The 20,585-nt window shown below is 45.1% G+C and overlaps 3 protein-coding genes across 3 annotated transcripts in view; 1 reads left to right on the top strand and 2 right to left on the bottom strand.

Annotated features, from left to right (window-relative positions):
* Positions 1 to 2,638: 2,638 nt before the first annotated feature.
* On the bottom strand, positions 2,639 to 4,129 carry LOC135678859 (protein SLOW GREEN 1, chloroplastic-like). The gene has a single exon (XM_065192082.1). The coding sequence runs from the start codon at positions 3,910 to 3,912 to the stop codon at positions 2,860 to 2,862; it is 1,053 nt and encodes a 350-aa protein (XP_065048154.1). The 5' UTR covers positions 3,913 to 4,129; the 3' UTR covers positions 2,639 to 2,859.
* A 133-nt stretch (positions 4,130 to 4,262) lies between these two features.
* Positions 4,263 to 4,999, bottom strand: LOC103991724 (uncharacterized). Its single transcript, XM_009411259.3, has 3 exons — positions 4,842 to 4,999; positions 4,650 to 4,755; positions 4,263 to 4,564 (listed from the first exon to the last, which is right to left on the bottom strand). The coding sequence occupies exons 1-3, from the start codon at positions 4,983 to 4,985 to the stop codon at positions 4,476 to 4,478; spliced, it is 339 nt and encodes a 112-aa protein (XP_009409534.2). The 5' UTR covers positions 4,986 to 4,999; the 3' UTR covers positions 4,263 to 4,475.
* Positions 5,000 to 5,049: 50 nt separating this feature from the next.
* The window catches only part of LOC103991902 (13S globulin basic chain-like), a 47,028-nt gene continuing 31,492 nt past the window's right edge, over positions 5,050 to 20,585 (top strand). The window contains exons 1-2 of the mRNA XM_065194147.1: positions 5,050 to 5,184; positions 5,514 to 5,892. Coding sequence (XP_065050219.1) covers positions 5,050 to 5,184; positions 5,514 to 5,892 — 514 coding nt within the window. The remainder of the gene's footprint in view (positions 5,185 to 5,513; positions 5,893 to 20,585) is intronic.

The following is a 20,585-nucleotide window of genomic DNA, read 5'->3' as shown; positions in this document are numbered from 1 at the left end:
GATACTGTTTTCACAAAAAGATGGTGTGTTAGGCACTTGATCCTGTCAGGTATTGACACATAGGTAGACTGTTATTTATCATATGAAAAAACCTACAGCAACTGGAAAGCATAAAGCTTGTAGGATTCAGCTACTTAATGAATGGAAAGCAGACAAAAAAGAACATACCAAGGTTGCAAAGAAGTTTGGCAGCTGTGGAGATGGAACTAAGAACTCTTGCATCATTTATGATAACCACAAACTTGCACACTAGAGTAGAATCAAAGAACCAAGATGACCCACCATAATACCTTCCTCGGTTTTCTTATCTCATGCGTTTTCTGTGCTTCAGTAGGTGGTAAAGCACCTGAACATTCCTTGCTCAAAAGGATCATAACAATATACTTTTATGTCAAACCCCAGCTTATTGAAGTAACAAGAAATTTTTCATGAATGCCTAAAAAATTATCATGGTCGAAAAAGATGTCTTCTTAGGTCTGAGACTGGATTTGTAGCATCCTACATCTTAATATAAGCTCAAAGAGAGAAATCATCAAGGTTATCCATGATTTTTCTTGATATGAACATGTATGCCAAGTGTTATAGCACATCTAACTACAAGTAACAAAAGCAACAAACAGTATATACCTTGAATCTTTATTATTCAATTCTATTGTTTAAAGTGCTATATTGAATCCTTGAATTAACTATTACTGTTTCCAGTAAGCCCCCTAGATGAAATTGATAGACATGCACCCCTTAGAAAGGAGTGCTACAGCACCTCGGTCAACTCCCAGTGGCAACATCCTATAAATCCTATAAAGCTTTTTTTTTTTCTAAAGAGACAAGGGATCCTATCATGTATTCAGTACCCAACTTTCAATTATCTATTGAACCCCTCTTATGATATTTACTTTAGACATATATTAATTTATATCTCTGATACCATCTCCATATCATTTGATGTGTACAGACAGATACAAACAACTCAAACATCTTTGTTACATTTGGTACTAATTCAAATAGATCAAAAAGCAAATAAATAATTTGCTCACCCTTATGTAGTTGAGTATGGCAAATGTGCTCATTATACTAAGATATCTGTACTCCTTGATATTCAATTAAATTTCTAGCATTTTTTGTTACAATCTATGGCCATAAAGTTTGAAGGATTGTGAACAATACTGGTCACGTGTTTCAAGGTTATGCTACGGCCACAGCTAATGGTTATTAGTGCAAGCTTTATGAAGCTAAATCCAATTCTAAGTAATGCCTTAGTCTTTATTGCATTCAATGTTTAGATGGTTATATCTTTAGCTGTGTAATACTAGAGTTAAAAATGGAAATCATGTACAGATGTTAGTGAGCAAAGAGACTCCTGAAATTTAATGACCAAAATAAGAACCATTATCGGAACATCTAAAGAAAAGTTATTGATAAAAAGAACATCCATATGGGAGTCCTAAATTAACCCATGCAGCTGCATATGCAGATGAGTCATGCGAGAACCGTGCATAAGTATATATTCAGGTCAATATCCATCACTATGTAGACTATGCATTAATAGATTGATACATGCTTCCTCCCTATCACCTACAAAATATAGATATACCATGAGAACATTAAACTAATCTCTACGGCTTTACCCATCACTCTGTGCTTAACAATGTCTTATTTAAACTTACAATATAGCGTATTCATTCATTATTGACAATTGACTTTTTCCTACCTCAGAATTTAATTGTACATATTTTACACAATAATTTTATAATATAAATTCAGTTGGCCATAACTATTCCACATACACTTTGCAAGATGTTGTAATTGCATAACACAGCTGCTTGGAAGGATTGGGGGCTGAATTATTTCAATACACCAAGGTTATAAATTTACATGCAGTAGAAATAAAGCATAAGGTGGCAGATCACCACAATCATTGTCCTTGAACTAGCATTCACATAAAAAATATCCTATCTCCTGTACCAACAAATATGCACCTTTGCAATGCCAAGACAACTAGTTTAGAAAAAGGTGGAATAGGCATATTTCACAAGTTCATGATGACTAATGCAAAAGTACTAGAGCAATTAGGCACTTAAGTTCTTAACTAAGCAGTAACAAATATCTAGTAGAGGAAGTGGATGACAATCTCATGAATGCTCGTAAGGATGTTGTTCATAGTCGAATGGACATGATCATATTCAAGTGTTGGATTCACCAAAAAAAAGAATTATATAGAGTACATAGGGGAAATTATTTGGATTGCATATGATAAAACATGATCTTAAGAGAAGCTTCAACAATGAAAATACATCCATTTTAATGTCAGCAAGGTAATTTGGAATTGTAGCAAAAAAGTCCCCAGTATTTTTTGATCTTCTAAATCTCTCATCATAAAGCTGGTGTGTGTTTAATGTCAACAAATGTCCTGCTTGCCAACAGGTCAGTGACGAATACACCAAGGCGGACATGAGATTTCAGAAATCACTGATGAAAAGCCATTTTAGACTTGCAATTAGGATAAACTATTGAGTGAATCTCCATCACAACCCCTAACGGAAACAAGCATGAAAAGAAAAACAAAAGACATACTGATGCACCTTATGCAATTCAATGAACTTAAGAAGATTAGCTGTTATCTCAGTAAGATTTATGCAGCTGGAAAAGAAAACTCATCATGTGCATTAAAGCAGTACTATTAGACACCTCTTCTTACTATCTAAAATAACAAAACAAACAACTTTTCTAGTGAGTTCTTAAAATGAAATCTGCTGACCTAACAGAGATCATGAAAATTAGATCATTTGCTCCAAATTTGTCCAAAGCCCATCTTTTACTTAATTTAATCTCTTCGGTCGATTATTTGACCATCAAACCCTTCTAATTTTTCAGTGCAGCCTTTCTTCTGTTTTCATCCATCTGCCCGAAGACCTTCATCGCAATCATGTTATCGTCAAAGTATTGTGCATAAGGGTGGCCCTTTGGGACGAGTCTCCGGTACGTCTGGAATTGCTTTTCTGCCTCATCCTTCTTCCTCAACAATGTGTATATGATGCCCTGACAAAGATAAGGCCGGAAATCCCTTGGCTCCTCCTTCACCAGTTCCTTATATATCTTAAGCGAGTCCTCGTACCTCCCCTCTATAACCCTAATTTGTGCCATCAGCAGCTTAAAGTCCCTCAAGTCCTCCTTTCTCCTGGCCTTCTTGCACAGTTCCATCGCGTCCTCGACTCTCTTCAAGATGGCGTCGAGGTCGCCATCGTCCTCCGACTGCGAGGTGGCCATTATGAGCCCGTGATAGGCCTCAACCAAGAAGGGGTCTTTCTCGAGGAGCTCCTCGAATCCTCGCTTCGCAGTCTCCGTGTCGCCATCGTAGCTCTGCAGGTGGGCCTTAAGGAGAGGGAGGTCCTTCTCGGCGGGCTCGAGGGCGACGAGCCGGTCGACGATGCCAATGGCCTCGGCGAGCTTCCCAGCCTTGACCTTGAGCTCCATGAGGGCGCGGAGTGACCGGACGTCGTCGGGGTGGGAGTCCAGTCGCTCCTCGAGGATCCGCTCCTTCTCCGCCTCGGTGAGGGGGGTGGTCTCGGAGGAGGCATCGGAGGGCAGGGCATCGGATTGGACGGCGGGGGCGGGAGGGGCAGCGGCGGCGGCGGCGGCGGCGGCGGCGGCGGCGAGAGCGGGTGGGCACAGGCGGGCGAGGAAGAGGGCAGCCGCGGCGATGGAGGTGGCTGCAGCGACGGAAGCGATCTTGATGACGGGCGCGAGGGAATTCGACGATGATTTGGAGGAGCAAGACGCGCGGAGGGAGGGACACGGTTTCGTCGAGGAGGAGCAGGGGAAGGGCTTAAGAAGCGGAGGAGAAGAGATGAGGGGTTTGGAGAAGAGAGGGAGGTGAAAAGGGTGGCGGTGGGCGGTGCGGCAGAGAGGCTCCATGTCTCGGTCTCCAAAGGGGCGAAGGCGAGGAAGAATGGGGAGAACTGAGAAGGCCAAAAACCCTACGAGGGATAAAGAGGATCCTTTAAACGAACGTGGTATCTTCACGCGCAAATCATACGCTACGATATGGGAGCCTCTCCACCGTCAGATCTTTAGAAGTTAAACAATCGCTTCCTCCTCCTTTTAAGTGGACAAACGTTAGTATTTGAGCTCGTATAAGACGGGCGTGTGTAATCTGATGCGAGACCAAAATTGATCCGGAAAATGGACACAATATAAATTATTTTTTAAAAAAAATAGAGATAAATTATATTTATCAGTCTGAATATTTTTTATCTTAAAAGAACTCGAATTAACCAGCATATATATTACTATTTTTTTGATCAAATGTCATTTCATCCAAAAACTTAGATCGATAAATATGACATGAGATTAAGCCATAAATCTCAATTCTTAATGGTTTTAGCTTCTCTTCTCATCCAAAAACTTAGATCGATTTCTCAGGACTGCACTTGAGACCGTAGCCAGAATTGGGTGGAAACAAAGGAGCTACTTCTGCATCACCTCCGGCTCTGACCGACGTACTGCGGCGGCACCCGCCGGTACGCCCTGAAGAACTCCTGGTTCTCCTTCTCCAACTCCTTCCACACTGAACACAAATGGCAACGCCATGAATGCTTAATCACACAGAAAGAAGGAAGAGGTAAGCGTAGGGAGCAGCAGCAAAGACCAACCGGTGGAGGTGATGGCCGGACTGACATCGGCGTGCAGCAGCAGCGCCTCCATGCATTCCTCCATGCTCATGTGCCACAGCAGGCATGTCTCGATGAGATGCTGAACCTGATCGGCCAAAAGCACGGGTCAAGAGCACGATCTATGTATCGATCTAAGGACACGGTGAGAGCAAGCGATCTGCCTGTAATTACCAGTCTGATGTATGCGGCGGCCGGAGAGTAGTGCTCGCCCATGTCGAAAGCTTGACTGGTTCTGCTGCGGCCGAGGTGGTGATGATGATGGGCAAATAAAAGGAGGAGAGGGTGGAGGTGATCACGTGCCCGAGTGGAGATCATTGGAGGAGAGGAGATTACGAATAGCGTACGTGCCTCACGTCTTCACGTGAAGTGGGGCTTGTGCATGCTGAGATGGAGATGGGGTTGCGTGCAAGGCTTTGAGGACCTGCGTGTGACCGTCACACTAAAAGACAACGCATGCGACGTTGCAGAGATGTCGGTGTTATCCGCCACGGTGACACTCGCCGAGAAGAATGAGGTGTGATATTTCTAATGATATTTTCTCACCACGTGTCTAACATCTCAGTGTCACGTCACCAACATATCATACGACCGGACACCTAAATATGTGACTGAATATAATTTAATATTAAAATTAATTATATTTTTTTTATAATTAGTTTTTATAATTTTATAAAATTAAAAATTTAAAGAGAAAAATATTTCATAATATAAATATCTCAATATAACTTCTAAAAATATAAGGATCGAGATATTAAAGATAATTAATTATAAGAAATAAGATGTAATTAATCTCAATATTATCATGCCCCAAGTTCAACACATCACAAAGGTAATTAAATCTAGAAAAAATATACTATATACTTCATAATTGACACATACCTCACCGAAGACGAGGCCGAGAAGCTGGTCCACAGCCAGACCAGTGCCGGCATTGTCAAGGTGAAGGACAGCCACGCCATGCCCGAGCCCTCAGTGCTAGATAGGGAAGGCATCGTTCTGAACCGCGAGGAGGCGCCCCTGGACGTGGACATCAAGAACGGCGGCTGCGACGTGGTGCCGAACACCAAGAACCTTCCTCTGGTCGGGGAGGTCGGGCTCGGCGCCGATCTCGTGAGGCTGAACGGCCACGCCATGTGCTCCCCGGGGTTCTTCTGCGACTCGACCTTCCAGGTGACGTACGTGGTCAGGGGGAGCGATCGCGTGCAAGTCGTCGGCGTCGATGGTGTTGCGGGGGGCAACTGTTTAAGCCGTGGTCTCGGGGCCGACGCAGCTCGGTTCGGGGGTCCGGATGTCGAAGATCTTGATCGATGTCCTTCGAGGCCTCTCGGCGGTTGGTCTCCGTAGTCCGGTCTGGCACCTGCACGCAGGTCGGGCCGGGAGCTCGGCCCGACCCCTCCGACGATCAAATTAGAGAAAGATGTGGAGGGGATTGTGGATGAGGCAAAAGAAGAGCCTCTGAGTGTTTTTGTGTCTGAGTGAGTTCCTCCCCCCTCTTTGCTTAGAGCTCAGGGGTATTTATAGACGAGGTTTGATGTTACATGATGTGGCTGTTCGTGTGAGCAGGGTCGTACCTCTGATGCCGTTTGACACGGTCGTTGGCGTTGCGTGGGGGGTCGGATCGCCGCAGGATATGGGCGGGGGTCGGTAGTTGTCTTGTCTCGCTGTGGACAAACGTGCGGGGATGGAAGTCGCTGCTCGCCAGTGGGTGTCGTCAACACAGGTCAAGTCAGCGTCGCTGCCTTCCACATCGGGCAATGGGGCGTCCAGGTGGGGTCGTTGTCCTGGCGCATCATGTCGCCATTATTTCCCCTATCATATTCCCCCCCCCCCCCCCTCGAAAGAAGCTATGCGTCGGTTGTGACGGGCGGGGGAGGGAGCTCGTGGCATAGTTGCGTCTCTTGGTGCTGAAGCGATCTCAGGCGACTTGAGGTCGAGCTCATAAGGGCGACATGAGGTCGAGCTCCTTTTATGCAGGCGGGGTCTTGGGCATTACACGGCCGAGGATCGTGACACGAGAGGGCTGACCGCGCTGAAGAGCCTCGAGCATTACGCGACCGAGGAGCGTGACCCAGGCAAGCAGATCGCGCTGAAGTGCCTCGGGCATTACGCGACCGAGGAGCGTGACCCAGGCGGGCAGATCGCGTTGAAGTGCCTCGGGCATTACGCGACCGAGGAGCAAGGCAGGGGCAGGCTGACCGCGTTGAAGTGCCTTGGGCATTACGCGACCGAGGAGCAAGGCAGGGGCGGGCTGACCGCGCTGAAGTGCCTCAGGCATTACGCGATCGAGGAGCGTGATCCAGGCGGGCAGACCGCGCTGAAGTGCCTTGGGCATTACGCGACCGAGGAGCAAGGCAGGGGTGGGCTGACCGCGCTGAAGTGCCTCGGGCATTACGCGACCGAGGAGCGTGACCCAGGCGGGCAGACCGCGCTGAAGTGCCTCGGGGATTACTTTATCTTGATCTACGGTTGTTTGTTTAAGTGTGCGCGGGCAGCCAGGCTCGCTTTTCCCTGGGGAAGGTCAAGGGGCCGCCTTTTTTCGGGGGTCGCCGAGTCTCGAGGCCGGTATAATTAGAGTTTTTAAAGCGGGCGTGCTCTGCGTTTTTAAGGTTGATTTGATTAGTGTTCCCGAGGCCGATATGATTAACGCCTTTGCATTTGCGCCGCGCTGCAATTGTCTGCCATGTCAGGCTGTATTTATGGCGAGGTGACGCTTTCCGCCTCCGTAGCGCACATCGGGAGAGGAAGTGTTACTGCTTTGGCGAGAAGCAGCCTGCCTATAAGTGGTGTGAGGCTAGCCGCTGGGGGGGGGGGAAAGGATCCTTTCCCATCTTTTGCTTCGGACTGCTTCACACTTCTTCGTCTTGCTCGTGCTAATCGCTCCTTTTCTCGCCAAAGGTCAGTAAGAATGGTGTCCCCTTCTTCCCGTTCGTCTTCTCCTTCGTCGAAAGCCGGGGGAGCGGCGACTTCGTCGAACTCCACCTCGTCATCGGACGAGAAGGCGGCCCGGGCCCTTGAGGCCTTGATGTGGCCTCACGACCATGACTCCACTGTGGGTGAGTCGTCGTTGAGCCTCCTCCGGGATCGCTATGGCATCCCAGAGGAGTTCGTCCTTCTCGCTCCTGAGCCTGGCCAGCGAGCATACGACCCGATTCCTGGGGGCTTCGCCCTTACCCTCGACGCCGTTGATGCCGGGCTACGCCTCCCCCTACACCCTGTAATAGTCTCCTGCCTTTCTTGGTCGCGTATCTCCCCGTCTCAAGTGGCGCCGAACTCATGGCGCTATTTGGTGGCGTTTTTGGGGGAGTGCCACTATGCCAACATAGCCCCGACCCGTGCCCTCTTCTTTTCCTGTTTTCGTCTTTCTAAGGGGTTGGGGGGCTACTATTTATCCGCTCGAGCGGGCTTCAGAGTGAGTGGGGCCCCTCCTAGCAACAAAGGGTGGAATGAGCGCTTCTTTTTGTCAGTCGCTTGGAAGACTGGGGGTTCGGTGTCCGCTGGGGGGCGCGTGTGATAGACAACACCGCCCCAGTCTTGGACGACGAGGAGCGCCAAGGGCTTCTGAGGCTTAGAGAGATCCTCCCGGCCTCCCGAGCCATCCGGAGTATGTCTGAGCGATGGTTGGTGGAGGCGGGGCTTAGCTCGGTACCTCTAGGTACGCTCCGAGGGGCAGTTTTTTAGGGGTTTTCTCTCTTTTCCTTGTGGGTTTTTTGCTTAACCGGCAATCGTTCCGACCTTTCTTAGCAGAGATGGTGCTTCTCGAGGCCCTGCGTGGGGGAAAGACCTCGGCCACGTCGGGTCGTTCGCCTTTCGTCACCAAGGTGGGTACGAGGGATCCTCGGGTTTTCAGCTGGGTCTTGTTCGGACCGGGCGGGTCTCATACGAGTATGGGTATCAGGTTGCCCTCGCCCGTTTTAAAGCGCGCCACCCCGACTTGGAGGTCGTGGAGGACCCCTTTGGTTCTTTCCCCGAGGATCTGGGCGTCGACATGCCAGCTGAAGTTCCTTTTGACGACAGCCCAGACGTCCCGGAGGATTGACGTCCTTTGTACTTTTTGCTTTATTTTTGTAACACCCCCCTTGTTTTCGAATAAACATGATCTTCTTCTTCTTCTCAGTTGACTGTCTGTGCCTCGGTGCGATTCTTGTAACTAGCCGAGTCTTTACTCATGGAAAGAACTTTTTGAGATTTTGGGCGTTCCAAGTCCTTGGCAGGGAATGGCCCGTCATCGTGGCGAGTCGGAATGCGCCGGTTCCGATGACTTCGGTCACCCGATAGGGGCCTTCCCAACTGGGGGCCAACTTGCCTCTTGCTCGGGTCGGGTCGTTGACCTCGGTCCTTCACAGGACCAGGTCGCCTAATTTGATAGGTCGGGGTCGCACCTTTCGGTTGTAAACCCTTGCGACTGCTCTCTTATAAGAGAGGGCTCTTATATGCGCGTCGGCACGCCGCTCCTCCAGTAGGTCGAGGGCGGCTCGAAGTCCTTCGTCCGAGGCTCCCTCGTCGTAGCTTTTTGTCCGGAGGGTGGCGATGGTTACCTCGGGAGGGAGGACAGCTTCAGTTCCGAACGCGACGCTGTACGGGGACTCCCCAATAGCGGTTTTTGGGGTGGTGCATAGCGCCCATAGCACGCTTGGGAGTTCGTCCGTCCAAGCTGTTCGAGCCGTGGATATTCTTCTTTTGAGCCCATCCAGGATGGACCAGTTGGTCACCTCCGTCAGCCCGTTAGTCTGAGGGTGAGCGACCGAGCTGTACTTCAGACGGATTCCGTGTTTTGCGCAGAACTCCCGAAATCCCTGATTGGCGAATTGGGGCCCATTATCCGTGATGATGGTTTTTGGCAGGGCGAACCGAGTGATCAAATTCCTCCATACGAACTTCTCTATTTGCCGTGTCGTAATCGTCGCCAACGGTTCGGCCTCGACCCATTTTGTGAAGTAATCTACGCCGACTACGATGTGTTAGGATCGGAGCGGCACTAAGAGGGGGGGGTGAATTAGTGCAGCGGATTTAAACTTTGGTTTTAGAAAATCTTTCGTACGATAAGAACGGAACTTGAAAAGCTTAATCTTGAAAGCGTATTCTTAAATATGCGCAGCAAAAGTAATAAGGAACTTAAAGCATATAAGAAGGTTTGCAATAATGTAAATAGCAATAATGAAATGCAAACCAAGAATCACGCCGATTTTAGAGTGGTTCGGTCAAATGACCTACTCCACTTGCGAGGCCCCTCTTCGATGAGGCTCCCACCTTCCACTAGCAAATCTCTTGAAATGGAAGGGTAAATACCCATCTTACAACTCTTTTACAAGCGGTTCACTCTCTTACAGATTTTCGAGAAGAGATGAGGTGAACACTAGCAAATTGAAAAGAAGACAAGCTAAAACTTTTCTAAGACCTTTCTTTCAAACTCTTGCTGCTCAAAAAGTTGTTTTCTCAACTGAGAATAGAGGGGTATTTATAGGCCCCAAGAGGATTCAAATTTGGGCTCCAAAATTTGAATTATCGTTGGGTTCCCGATGCTGGCGGTGCCACCGCCTATTAGTGGCGGTGCCACCGCCTGTCACTTGTCGAGCTGATAGTGCTGGGCGGTGCCACCGCCCAGCCAAGCGGTGCCACCGCCTGGCTCTCGGACACTGGGCGGTGCCACCGCCCAGCCCAGGCGGTGCCACCGCCTATAGTGTTTTCAGCCCGTCTACAGTGTTTTCAGCCTACTTAGTTTGGCTTCAATCTTGGCCCAAACTAATCCGAACTCGGGCCCAATTGGCCCCTACTTAGGTTATAGGATTAATACATAATCCTAACCCTAATTAACATGCTAACTACGAATTTAAAGACATTTTCTAAGCTATTACAAAGTTCGTAAGTCAAGACTTCTTCCGGCGAGCTTCCGACGAACTTCCGACGGTCTTCCGATAAACTCTCGGAAACCATTCTGCGGACTCCCGGAAAGCTCCTAGACTTCACGATTTGATCTTGGCGAGTTCCAACGAGCTTCTTCGGCAAGCTCCGATCTTTCTCGGTGAGCTCCGCGAACTTCCAACGAACCTTCCGGCGAGCTTCCGAAAATCCCTTCGGCAAGCTCCCTACTCATTCTCGGCTAGTTCCGGCAGCATTCCCGACGAACCTTCGGACTTCCGTCGAACTCTTGAACTCCCAACGAATCCTTCGTGCTTGACTCCGCACTTTGTTTCGCTTTATGTCTTCATCGTTATCGTAGTTAATCCTGCACAGCAAGCCAAAACTCTACTCCGATCTAGATAGTTATTACAACGCGAATCGACATTACGTTGCCCGGCATGTCATTGGTTGGCGCTTCGTCCGATTCTTCAGCGCATCGTCCTCTCTTGCGGCTTGTTGCCCAATCGGCGGTTGACCTCCGCAACCCCGATATCCTTGGTGCAATTCCGCTCTTGGCCCGATGCCCGACGTCCGAAGCCTTCTGCCATCCAATATCCTAACGTGATCTCCTCCGGCGCAACGTCAATTCCTCTTGTGTTAACTGTCTAATCCTGATCGAGTAGACCTGCATCACTCAAAATGCAGTTAAACATCTAAACACAATCAATTAGTTTCATCATCAAAATCCGAGATTCAACAATCTCCCCCTTTTTGATGATGACAACTAATTGATGACTAACGGAGTTAACCTTAACTCCCCGGAGTTTAACCAAACTCCCCCTATCAATATGCCATTGATAGAACACTTGGATTATCCCAAATCCAAGTAACATTCATCATATGTTATGAAAAACATTTAAACCATCATGCAAATATATATAAAATATTCAATTCAATGCATGAAGTCATCAATATACTTCTCCCCCTATGTCATCAACAAAAAGGAGAAGTACCTACTCTTATGTGTTTAGAAATAAAAAGTTCCATACATTGCATGAAACACATAGTATCGAATTTTATCATCATGCAATCTAGCAATTAAAGATGTGTAAGTTTAGCATGTTTGCTTTTCTTGAGATAACAACTAATTGCTTCTCTTTAGACTACAAGCTAGCAATTTTCATGATATGCACGTTTCACAATATACAAGCTAGCAAAAATTTCGAAAGCAAATGTAAGATAGCTTTCTTGTGTAAGCTCATAATTCTTGCTTCCTATTGCAATGTGCAAGTTGCAAGTTTTGTTTCTTGAGATAGGCAAGATAGCACTTTTGCAATTTTTGTTTCTTAAGATAGGCAAGCTTGTGATGTTCAAAATAACAAGCTCTTTCTTCTATAAGTGTCATTTTTGCTTTCTTTGCAAAGTGTAAGCTAGCAAAATGTTTGAAAAAGTGATCAAGTTTTGCAACATACAAGCTAGCAAAAATGCCAAACTAGCAAGAGATAATATTTTACATAAGGCAAGCAAACAATTTGGCAAATGTTACATTTGCATCTTCTCTTTTGAGAAGTACAATTTTTTGCTTTCATCTTGAATTGTGCAAGCTAGTTAGTTTGCCTCTTTTCATGATGCCCACGCTAGAAATTCTTGCTCCCCCTTTGTCATTGTCAAAAAGAAGGGAAGACCCTTATATCAATTTTCATATTATGACAAAGGTAAGTATCATTCTTATTTGTGCATCATTATATATTCAAATTAAAACATACATAATTTCAATAACCTTATTTTTCATGCACGATACCGAAAAAATAAATCAATCATCATTAATAAGCATATCATACATGATACTCAAACATTAAAATTTTTAAGCATTTATCAACATGTTGATCATGATACCAAACACTCATCATTTAAAGCATTCATGATACACATCATATGCAATAAATACATCATGTACAACATTATAATAAGTATTGCATACATCATTTTAACTTTATGAATATTTCATCATTGCATGCATTATACCAAAACATTTCAAGCCATGCAAGCCATAAATATAAAGAAATCATTGTTGAATCTCGGATTTTGATGATGAAGTCAATTGTCATTTGTTATCTAATCTATGTGTTGAGATAAGTGTGCAGGATTAACTACGATGAGAGTAAGATAAGCAGCAGGTGTTGCGCCGGAGTCAAGATCATGATCACGTTGGGAGTTCGAGAGTTCGACGGAAGTTCGGACGGTCGTCGGAGGTTCAGCGAGAACAGATCCGAGAAGTCCAGAAGCTTGCCAAGCGAAGCTCGTCGGAACTCGCCAAGTGGATCGTCGCAAAGTCCAGGAGTATGCCGGATGTCCGCAGAAGGATCACCGAGGGTTATCGGATGATCGACGGAAGTTCGCCGGGAACTCGCCGGAAGAAGCGATTGACGCATCGGAGCAAAGCTGCAGAAGTTGTCTTAGAGTTAATCGTAGTTAGCACGATGATTAAGCTTGAAAATGGGAGGTGATCCCATTAGCTTAATCTTGGGGCAATTGGGCCCCTGAAAAGATTCAAATTGGGCCGAATGGAGCGAACCATTCGGACCCTGATTGCACCAGGCGGTGCAACCGCCCCAGCCAGGAGGTGCAACCGCCAGGGCTGCGAGGCTAGGCGGTGCAACCGCCCCAGCCAGGAGGTGCAACCGCCAGGGCTGCGAGGCTGGGCGGTGCAACCACCCCAGCCAAGAGGTGCAACCGCCCAGAGCTCAGTCTTCGAGCTAGACTGGGCGGTGCAACCTCCTCTGTCAAGAGGTAACACCGCCAGAGCTCAAGTCTCGAGCTCTGCCAGGTGATGCAACCACCGAGCTCAGTCTTCGAGCTCTAGCAGAGAGGTGCATCAGCCTGAGCTCAGTCTCGAGCTCTGCCAGGTGATGCAACCACCGAGCTCAGTCTTCGAGCTCTGGCAGAGAGGTGCATCAGCCTGAGCTCAGTTTCGAGCTCTGCCAGGTGATGCAACCACCGAGCTCAGACTTCGAGCTCTGCCAGGCGGTGCAACCACCAAGCTCAGTCTTCGAGCTCTGCCAGGCGGTACAACCATCAAGCTCAGTCTTCGAGCTCTGGCAGAGAGGTGCAATCGCCTGAGCTCAGTCGTCGAGCTCTGCCAGGCGGTGCCACCTCTCCAGTCAAGAGGTGCAACCGCCTGATCCCAGAATTCTGGGATTTGATCGATTTGATCGTTTTGAGCTCCAAATTTGAACTGGGTTGGGGCCTATAAATACCCCACCCATTCAGCACTGAAAAGACATAGATCCACACCGAATTCTTGATCTTTTCAGTGATTCTAAGAGCTCAAATTTGTGTAAAGTCCTAAAGTTCTCCTCCTTCTGTTCTTCAAGTCTTGAGTTGTAAAGAGAGGAGAGAAAGGATCTGTAAAGGTTGTCTCCTGAGCCTGTCAAAAGGAGAGAAACTGTAAAAGGGCAGTTAGCCTTCGCCCATTGAAGGAAGGCAGCTAGTTGACGTCGGTGACCTCGTTGGAGGAGGAAGCCAAAAGTGGAGTAGGTCAAGACTGACCGAACCACTCTAAATCTCTGGTTTGCTTTTACCTTGAGCACTTTATCATTACTGCAAACCTCCTACATTGCTACTGCCCTCTGCGCCTTTACGAACGAGTTTCTAAGCTCTGATCTTTCAGAATCTGCATTCAAACGTAAATCGTGTTTTCGTACGATCTTCACACTGCAGTTTACGCTTACATTCGGATTCCATTTATAACTGCAAACTGCTTTCTACGTAAAACGCTTTTCAAGGTTCAAAACTACATTTAGACGTAAAGTTACGTTTAGACGTAAAACTGCGTTTAGACGTAAAACTGCGTTTAGACGTAAAACTGCGTTTAGACGTAAAACTGCGTTTAGACGTAAAATTGTGTTTAGACGTAAAACTGCGTTTAGACGCCAAACTGCGTTTAGACGTAAAACTGCGTTTAGACGTAAAACTGCGTGTAGACGTAAAACTGCGTTTGGACGTAAAACTGAGTTTAGACGCAAACTGCGCTTAGACGCAAACTGCGCTTAGACGCAAAACTGCGCTTAGACGCAAACTGCACTGTGATTCTGCTTTTATATCAAAATCGTTTTTTATCGGACGAACGCAGCTTTCGTTTTTAAATTACTGTAAGATTTCCGCTGCACTAATTCACCCCCCCCCCTCTTAGTGCTCTCGATCCTAACAATCATGTCATGAAGGATAAAATCATTTGAATACCAAAAGACATGATTCATATAGTAAATATCTTCTTTAAATAAAATATCAAGAAAAATCATAGGAGTACAAAGAAGAGATCTTGTTTTAAAAGAAAAATCAAGTAATAACTCCAAGAACTCATAAGGAAAAATCATGATTTATTTAGAAAATTCTCCTCTTTAAATATTCAAATCATGATGAACATTCTGGGTTTACATAAAGTTTCAAAACATAATTATCAAGATCATAAATACTAAAAGACTATGAAACATTTCGACAAATCTCCTTTTAAATAGAAAACAATGTTGATTCATAAAGAATTTCATGTTATAAATTTCAAGAGATCAAGATCGTGATTTCGATAAAAATTTATTCAAATTTAAATCATCAAAATCATTAACAAAATCCAAGAGATTCACAAAGATGATACAAATGGATTCATCAAAATCAATAAGATTGAGCAAAATAATTTTCAAGAATGTTTTCCGCTTTTCGATTGTTTCAAAACATATGATTTTGTTTCATTTATGCCTAATAAACATGTATCATGTTTAAAACCAAAAGAGTAAGATTTATTACAACAAAGATCAATAAGGTACTTTCATCAATAATCCATAAATCGTAAGATTCATCATGCATAATTTCAAATTTTATTAAGCATGATCAATATACATGACACTAAAACATGGCTTCAAAATGTTTAATATTTTTATTACACAATTTCATCATTATGCATCATTATATATAAATTTACAATGTCATGCATAAAATCATCAAATCATAGTATATTAATATTTTCATTACAACTTTATGCATCGTTAAGTATACAATTGTCAAGCATACTTTACTATTTCCTATAAGCATGCCTATTTCATTTATGTCAAATCAAAAAATACATCATTAAGCATCATCATTAAGCATTACTTCAAATCAAACATGATTTCTAATTTTTTATTTTAATGTAATTTTTAAGAAAATTAATCCTAAACTAAATTAAAAATAACTCATGAAAGTATTATGTAATTTCAAAATAAATTAGGGGGATTTCGATTACCTCGTTGTTGAGAGTAGTTGAGGCATAGTTTGCCACCTCGCCTTTCTTGATTTTCTCCTCGGGTGCCTTCCTTTTCTTTGGCTTCTTCCTCCGTTCAAGTTCATTGTTTATTTTAGATTTTTGTTTCATAAACTTATTAAGATTTAGTGTTCGAAGTTCAAGTTCATTATTGTCCTCATCACTTGAGTCATCGCTCAAGTGGTATTCATTTGTCCGAAGTTCCAAATCCTTCCTGTTCTTTGGAAGGTGATTTTGTTCATCATGTTCATCGTGTGCATTGCGCACCATTTCATATGTCATCAATGAGCCGATAAGTTCTTCAAGTGGAAAAATATTTAAATCTTTTGTTTCTTGTATTACCATTACTTTTGATTCCCAAGCTTTAGAAAGTGATCGTAAAACCTTACTAACAAGTTCAAAATTCGAGAAACATTTGCCAAGAGTTTGTAAACCATTGACGACATCCGTAAAACGGGTGTACATGTCAACAATGGTTTCGCTCGGCTTCATTTGAAAAAGCTCGAAATCATGCATTAAAATGTTAACTTTCAAGTCTTTGACTCTACTAGTTCCCTCATGTGTGATTTCAAGTGTTCGCCAAATATCAAAAGCCGTTTCGCATGTAGAAATCCTATTGAACTCATTTTTGTCTAAAGCGCAAAATAAGGCATTCATAGCCTTTGCGTTTAAAGAAAACATCTTCTTCTCCAAATCATTCCAATGGTTCATTGGGAGAGAAGACATTTCATATCAATTTTCGACTATGTGCCATAAATTCAAATCCAAAGAAAGTAAGAAGACTCTCATTCGAGTTTTCCAACAAGTGTAGTCCGATCCGTTAAACAACGGTGGACAAACAACCGATAAGCCCTCTTGAAAGCCATAAAGAGCCATTTCTATTTGGGTGTTAAACCAAAGTAGAAAACCGAGGCTCTGATACCAATTGTTAGGATCGGAGCGGCACTAAGAGGGGGGGGTGAATTAGTGCAGCGGATTAAAACTTCGGTTTTAGAAAATCTTTCGTACGATAAGAACGGAACTTGAAAAGCTTAATCTTGAAAGCGTATTCTTAAATATGCGCAGCAAAAGTAATAAGGAACTTAAAGCATATAAGAAGGTTTGCAATAATGTAAATAGCAATAATGAAATGCAAACCAAGAATCACGCCGATTTTAGAGTGGTTCGGTCAAATGACCTACTCCACTTGTGAGGCCCCTCTTCGATGAGGCTCCCACCTTCCACTAGCAAATCTCTTGAAATGGAAGGGTAAATATCCCTCTTACAACTCTTTTACAAGCGGTTCACTCTCTTACAGATTTTCGAGAAGAGATGAGGTGAACACTAGCAAATTGAAAAGAAGACAAGCTAAAACTTTTCTAAGACCTTTCTTTCAAACTCTTGCTGCTCAAAAAGTTGTTTTCTCAGCTGAGAATAGAGGGGTATTTATAGGCCCCAAGAGGATTCAAATTTGGGCTCCAAAATTTGAATTCTCGTTGGGTTCCCGATGCTGGCGGTGCCACCGCCTATTAGTGGCGGTGCCACCGCCTGTCACTTGTCGAGCTGATAGTGCTGGGCGGTGCCACCGCCCAGCCAAGCGGTGTCACCGCCTGGCTCTCGGACACTGGGCGGTGCCACCGCCCAGCCCAGGCGGTGCCACCGCCTATAGTGTTTTCAGCCCGTCTACAGTGTCTTCAGCCTACTTAGTTTGGCTTCAATCTTGGCCCAAACTAATCCGAACTCGGGCCCAATTGGCCCCTACTTAGGTTATAGGATTAATACGTAATCCTAACCCTAATTAACATGCTAACTACGAATTTAAAGACATTTTCTAAGCTATTACAAAGTTCGTAAGTCAAGACTTCTTCCGGCGAGCTTCCGACGAACTTCCGACGGTCTTCCGATAAACTCTCGAAAACCATTCTGCGGACTCCCGGAAAGCTCCTAGACTTCACGATTTGATCTTGGCGAGTTCCAACGAGCTTCTTCGGCAAGCTCCGATCTTTCTCGGCGAGCTCCGCGAACTTCCAACGAACCTTCCGGCGAGCTTCCGAAAATCCCTTCGGCAAGCTCCCTACTCATTCTCGGCTAGTTCCGGCAGCATTCCCGACGAACCTTCGGACTTCCGTCGAACTCTTGAACTCCCAACGAATCCTTCGTGCTTGACTCCGCACTTTGTTTCGCTTTATGTCTTCATCGTTATCGTAGTTAATCCTGCACAGCAAGCCAAAACTCTACTCCGATCTAGATAGTTATTACAACGCGAATCGACATTACGTTGCCCGGCATGTCATTGGTTGGCGCTTCGTCCGATTCTTCAGCGCATCGTCCTCTCTTGCGGCTTGTTGCCCAATCGGCGGTTGACCTCCGCAACCCCGATATCCTTGGTGCAATTCCGCTCTTGGCCCGATGCCCGACGTCCGAAGCCTTCTGCCATCCAATATCCTAACGTGATCTCCTCCGGCGCAACGTCAATTCCTCTTGTGTTAACTGTCTAATCCTGATCGAGTAGACCTGCATCACTCAAAATGTAGTTAAACATCTAAACACAATCAATTAGTTTCATCATCAAAATCCGAGATTCAACACGATGTACCTCCGCTATCCTGCGGTTGGGGGGAAGGGTCCGAGGAGGTCTAAACCCCATTGCGCAAACGGCCATGCGCAGTCGATGGGAGTTAGCGGAACTGCGGGCAGCCGAGGCGTGCGGGCGTGTTCTTGACATGAGGTACATCGTTGCACATGCGTTGTCGCGTCTCGGCACATGGTCGGCCAGTAGTAGCCTTGGCAAAGTATTTTATGTGCTAGGGTCCGCCCGCCGATGTGTTCTCCGCAGACTCCTTCATGTATCTCTGCCAGGACGGTCTGAGCTTCATCGGGCTCTAAGCATCATAGGAGGGGGTACGAAAAAGACCGCTTGTAGAGCCGTCCGCCCACCTCGGTATACCACGCATGTGTACGGCGTAGGCGCCGAGCTGATGCTTCGTCGGGCGGGAGAATTCCGTCCTGTTTGAAGCGTAGCGGTTCTTGTATCCAGGTGGTGGACACGCTACTCGTAGCTGTGGCCGCGATTTTGATAGTGCGAGCGGGTAACTCCTCGACCTCGGGCCCGACTTCGGGGGCAGGCTTTGAGGCCAGCTTAGCTAGTGCGTCGGCGCGCTCGTTCTCCCCCCTGGGGACATTAGATAATGTGAAATGAAGGAACTTTGCGGTCAGGCTTTTTACTTGTGCCAGGTATTTCGCCATAGTCGGGTCGCGGTGTAACACCCCTCATTTCCGAATGTTCGTATAATTTTTTGGTGATAATGGAAGCATCTATTTTAATTGACAAAAGAAATAGAGTATGAATCAGAGGTAACTTATTGTTAAGATTTGGGAGATCTGTTCAAAAAAAAAAAGAAAAAAAAAAAAAGAAAGAATCTGAGGACCTATATGTAAACCCTAAGGACCTAATCGTGAATATGATAAAAACGAGGACTAAACTGCAAAATGCACCAAATGACAAATTCCACCGCTTAAGCCTCTCTGCCTTCGTTGTTAAGGAAGCAGAGGAGGCAGCTCGTGGGTGATCAGGGAAAGAAAAGAAGAAGAAGAAGAAGAAGAAGAAGAAGGAGAAGAGAAAGAAAATTTGGGGCTTTTAGGGTTTTTGCTTTAATCTTGTTACTTCGGGTCAAAATTTGCAAAGGCAAGTGTTCTAACCCCTTCCTACATATGTATTAGACTCTGTTTTCATGTTGATTTAAAATAAATTGGAAGATTTTTATTTAGAAACTGATAAGTTCCTCTTTGGACATAGAACTATGGATTCTGAAAGTTTTCGGTAAACTGACCCCTAAGCACTGTTTCGGTCCTAAGTTTTAGTACAGAATGAGAATTCAGGCAGGAACTATTTTTGTTTGAAATTAGACTCGTATGTCTTTCTTTTGACACCGATTTTGTAGATTTTGGACACCGAATACTTACCCAAAAATTTGTTTCAAAAGAGCCTATAGACGCTGTAAAACAGAGTTCAAGATTTCTGACCTTTCGAAACTAAAACGCCTATAACTCCCTGTTGAAAATTCTGATTTGTACCAAACTGAGTTTATTTGAAACTAGACTTGAAATCCTCTCTTTTGACATATAGTTTGAAAATTTTGGAGTTCAATTGCTCACCCTATCGTCTGTTGAATCCGATCCTATAAAGTCTGCAAACCAGTGATTGTGATTTTGACCTTACGTTACCAAATCAGAGGTAACTCTGTGTTGGGAGCCCTGTTTCATATGAAATCTGTTCCATCCGAATATAGACTGATATATGGTTCAACCATAGCCTTCTTATGGGTATTGGAGCATATTTGTTATTCTGAAATATTTGTTTGATGTGCCACTGGAATTCTGTTCGAAATCGAGCTTTGGTCGATTTCGCGTATTCTGTTCCATTTCCTTTGGATACTTGAATTTGCCTAACCTTCTTATTGGAATTGAGCTGGTTATGATTGCTTGGAATCCCTGTACACTCTTGCTTTCAATTCTTTCCCTAAAATGAATATTTTGTGAGAGATTTGTTCCTTGCATCACATTGTTTTTGAAAAGGCACATGTACGTTTGGTTGTTCCGCGTGTGCTTCCGTTATATGCTGCAATTTGTTGAAACTGTCCTTTTGTACTCTGGTGTGTGGGATTGTCTGGACCTTTGCCAGAAATGGTAAAGGGTATGCGCTGATTTGCCCGCTTTGTGGGGTCCCGCTTTGTGGGATATTCTGATATGCGCTATTTGCCCGCTTTGTGGGGTCCCGCTTTGTGGGATATTGCTTAGAGCCTGCG

This window comes from Musa acuminata, chromosome BXJ1-7 (genome assembly GCF_036884655.1).
Source record: "Musa acuminata AAA Group cultivar baxijiao chromosome BXJ1-7, Cavendish_Baxijiao_AAA, whole genome shotgun sequence".
Classification (NCBI taxonomy): Eukaryota; Viridiplantae; Streptophyta; class Magnoliopsida; order Zingiberales; family Musaceae; genus Musa; species Musa acuminata.
This window is presented reverse-complemented; position numbering and strand designations above follow the sequence as displayed.

Bases quoted from the DNA above. Each gene is read 5' to 3' on its own strand.
- LOC135678859 (XM_065192082.1), bottom strand. From the start codon at position 3,912: ATGGAGCCTCTCTGCCGCACCGCCCACCGCCACCCTTTTCACCTCCCT.
- LOC103991724 (XM_009411259.3), bottom strand. From the start codon at position 4,985: ATGATCTCCACTCGGGCACGTGATCACCTCCACCCTCTCCTCCTTTTA. The intron at 4,756-4,841 runs GTAATTACAGGC...TTGGCCGATCAG, and splicing joins CCGCCGCATACATCAGACTG to GTTCAGCATCTCATCGAGAC. The intron at 4,565-4,649 runs GTTGGTCTTTGC...ATTTGTGTTCAG, and splicing joins TCCGGCCATCACCTCCACCG to TGTGGAAGGAGTTGGAGAAG.